The sequence below is a fragment of the Galeopterus variegatus genome, unplaced genomic scaffold (genome assembly GCF_000696425.1).
Source record: "Galeopterus variegatus unplaced genomic scaffold, G_variegatus-3.0.2 Scaffold2754, whole genome shotgun sequence".
Taxonomy (NCBI): domain Eukaryota; kingdom Metazoa; phylum Chordata; class Mammalia; order Dermoptera; family Cynocephalidae; genus Galeopterus; species Galeopterus variegatus.
In genome coordinates this window covers 41,274-43,973 of record NW_007728865.1, presented here as the reverse complement: position 1 = coordinate 43,973, position 2,700 = coordinate 41,274, and the positions used below count along the sequence as shown (strand labels likewise).

The following is a 2,700-nucleotide window of genomic DNA, read 5'->3' as shown; positions in this document are numbered from 1 at the left end:
CGAAGGCCACGTTCATCTTCCGCAGGCGCCGCAGCTCCGCCTCCCGCGCTGCAGCGGGGGAGCCGGCTCGGAGCCTGCGCGTCCCTCCTCCCCGCAGCAGCCGGGCCTCCGCCCGAGCCGCGCCCCCCGCCAGGACTGCGGTCACTGCTCCCTCGGCCTCCCGCCCGCACCAGCTCCCAGGGCCGGGGAAGGCGCCTCGGCTTTCACAGGTAAATCCCCCGCCCCTGCCTCCCGCCTTGGCGTCCTCTTGGCCCCCCTCTCGTCCACCACCTGCCTCCAGAGTCCGCACCTGGACCCCAGTTAACGCTCACCTTTGTTTTGGTCCAAGAACTCTTCAGTGAAGATGGGAACATCGAAGGTGGAGAAGCCGTCGCAGTCCCCACCCTGGGACGAAGCGACAAGGTGGCAGTGTTTTGGGGGGGCAGCCACACCCCTTCTGCATGTCCCCGGAGCCTAGGAGGGTCTCCTGCTTGCACACATCCGGACGAGGCGCGAACGCTTCCTCCCTTGAGCGTTGGTTCTGGCTCACTCAGGGGTCTAGAAACTTCCAGACCTTTCTCCCCCAGATGCCTTTCTAGGACGAGGGCGCTTACCTTGTGTCCATTCAAGAGGGTATTCATGAGCCCGGAGCCTGAGTCCTCTGGTCGGCGGGAGAGAGAAGGACAGGGTCAGCCTCCCAGGCCCGCACTGACCCGCCGCTTAGCACGTGCCATTCCCCTGCCTGCTGCACCCTCCTTCCCCTCCCGCTTGGCCAGCGCTACTCATCCGGGGTCAGGCTCCCCACCTGCACCCCCAGTGTCCGTGTGTCCCCCCATCTCAGCACCGAGTGAATCCTGTTCACTCATAGCTGTCTGGTCATGTGTCTCTCGTCCCCCACAGGTCTGTGAGCCTCATGGAGGGGGTGGGATCAGCACCCCACAGAGCAGACCCCTGACTGCTGGGGGGCGCTGGGGCCCTGCCCACCTTTCTTAATCTTCTTTTCCTGGATCTTCTCCGTGCACATCTTGTAGGCTTCCGACTGCTGGTACGCCCGCAGCTCCTTCATGTACTGCTGCTTCTCCCTCTCGGCTTCGTCCAGGTACCGCTGGCGGGGGCAGCACCCGAAGGCTCGGCCCGGCCCGGCCCAGAGGCAGGACCTGGTCTGCATCGCTCAGCTGTCGCTGCGCCCTGCCCCTGCGCTGAGGCTTCCCCAAACCCCACTCCTCGGCCTGCTGCTCAGGGCACCTCCGAGCTCCAACTCCCGCCTTTACCAACTACTCCCTGATGCCTGAAGCACCTCCGGTCCCCACCTCTACTTCTTCAGACACCCTCTCACTGGCCATGACGTTCTAGATTGTCGCCTCCTGCTAAGCTTCCTCCTCCCCCGTAAAAGCTGGGGGGTAGTGTCATGGGTGTTCATTTCTTCGGGTGAACCCTCCACACCGTCCATTGGGGGATGTGGCTGCTGGGGGGTGTCCAGGTGGGTGGGGAGCCCTGCCGTCCCCACCTGCTTCTCCGCCGGTTGCAGCTTGCTCCATTCGGCGCCCAGCATCTTGGTGATCTCGGGAAAGGGCAGGTCCGGGTGGCGCGTGCGGATCTGCTCGCGCCGCTCGTTCAGGAAGCGCACATAGCCCGTGACCGGTGCCTTGGGCCCATTCGGCAGAATCTTCTTCCGCTTCTTGCCCTTGGGCCAACCTCGCTTCTTCACCGGCTGCAGAACCGGGCTGCGTCGTTGGGAGGGGCCTGGAGAGCTAGGGCGGGGCTCAGAGGGAAGGGGCGGGACCTGGGCGAGTGGGCGGGGCTGGGCGGTGGGCGGGACTTAGCCGGGAGGCAGGACCTGAAAGGACTGGAGGTACCGCCTGGTCAGGGGCTAGGACCCTGGGGAGCCAGGGGGGGGTGGTCCCTGTCCTGGGATGAGATCTGAGGTACTGGGGGCAGGGGTGGCGCCCGGGAAAGGGGGTAACTTGTCTTGTGGGCGTGGCCTCCGGGTGTGGGCGTTGCTTCTTCCAGGAAGAAGATCCCAGAGGATGGGAAAGTGCCGCCCTCAGGGAGGTGAGCACGAGGCAGTGGGCGGAGCCTCCAGCGTGGGCAGAGCTAGCATTGGACGGTGGGCGGGCCCTGAACTTTAAGTGGCAGTGGGCCTGTTGGGGGCGTGGCCTCTCGCACGGGGCGGGGTCTGTCTCGGGAGGCAGAGCTGGGCTAGGGGCGGGGCCACAGCAAATTCAAACCTAACCTGGGGCGGGGTTTCACGCCTGGCGTCTGGACCCCGAGGCCTCCCCCACCACAGTGCGGGAACTCTCACCTCCTCCTCGTGGGACCCCTTCTCGCCGGCCCGCGGACCGTCGCCGCGCTCCTGCTTGACAGCCACCACGAAGCCCCCATGCTGGCCCGGAGCCTTGCCGCCCGCCGGCCTGGAGCCACGGGAGACAAGGGTCACCCCGCCCCGAGAGTGTCCCCTAACCCACCACCCCCACTCCTAAGCTTTTAGAGACACCGACAAACCGGGCGGAGGACAGGCACGAGTCCGGGGAGGCGGGGTCTGAGGGGGTCAGAAACACTAGGGGACACAGGGGGGCCCCAGGGAGGAACCGCAGCCCCGGAGAGAGGTCGCGGAACGGGGTGCGGGAGAAACCTGGGGAGCCCTGGGCCAGGCGGGGGAGTCCAGACCCTGGGGGGTGGGTGTCCAGAGTCTCAGGAGGGGAGGGGCTGGGGCCGCAGCCC

At 66.6% G+C, this 2,700-nt stretch overlaps 1 protein-coding gene across 1 annotated transcript in view; it reads right to left on the bottom strand.

Moving 5' to 3' along the window:
* The window catches only part of HMG20B (high mobility group 20B), a 5,647-nt gene that overhangs the window by 2,066 nt on the left and 881 nt on the right, over positions 1-2,700 (bottom strand). Inside the window, exons 2-7 of the mRNA XM_008582893.1 lie at positions 2,482-2,647; positions 2,282-2,390; positions 1,487-1,690; positions 964-1,084; positions 594-640; positions 312-384 (exon numbers count right to left, since the gene is read on the bottom strand). Of these exons, the coding sequence (XP_008581115.1) occupies positions 312-384; positions 594-640; positions 964-1,084; positions 1,487-1,690; positions 2,282-2,390; positions 2,482-2,647 (720 nt within the window). The remainder of the gene's footprint in view (positions 1-311; positions 385-593; positions 641-963; positions 1,085-1,486; positions 1,691-2,281; positions 2,391-2,481; positions 2,648-2,700) is intronic.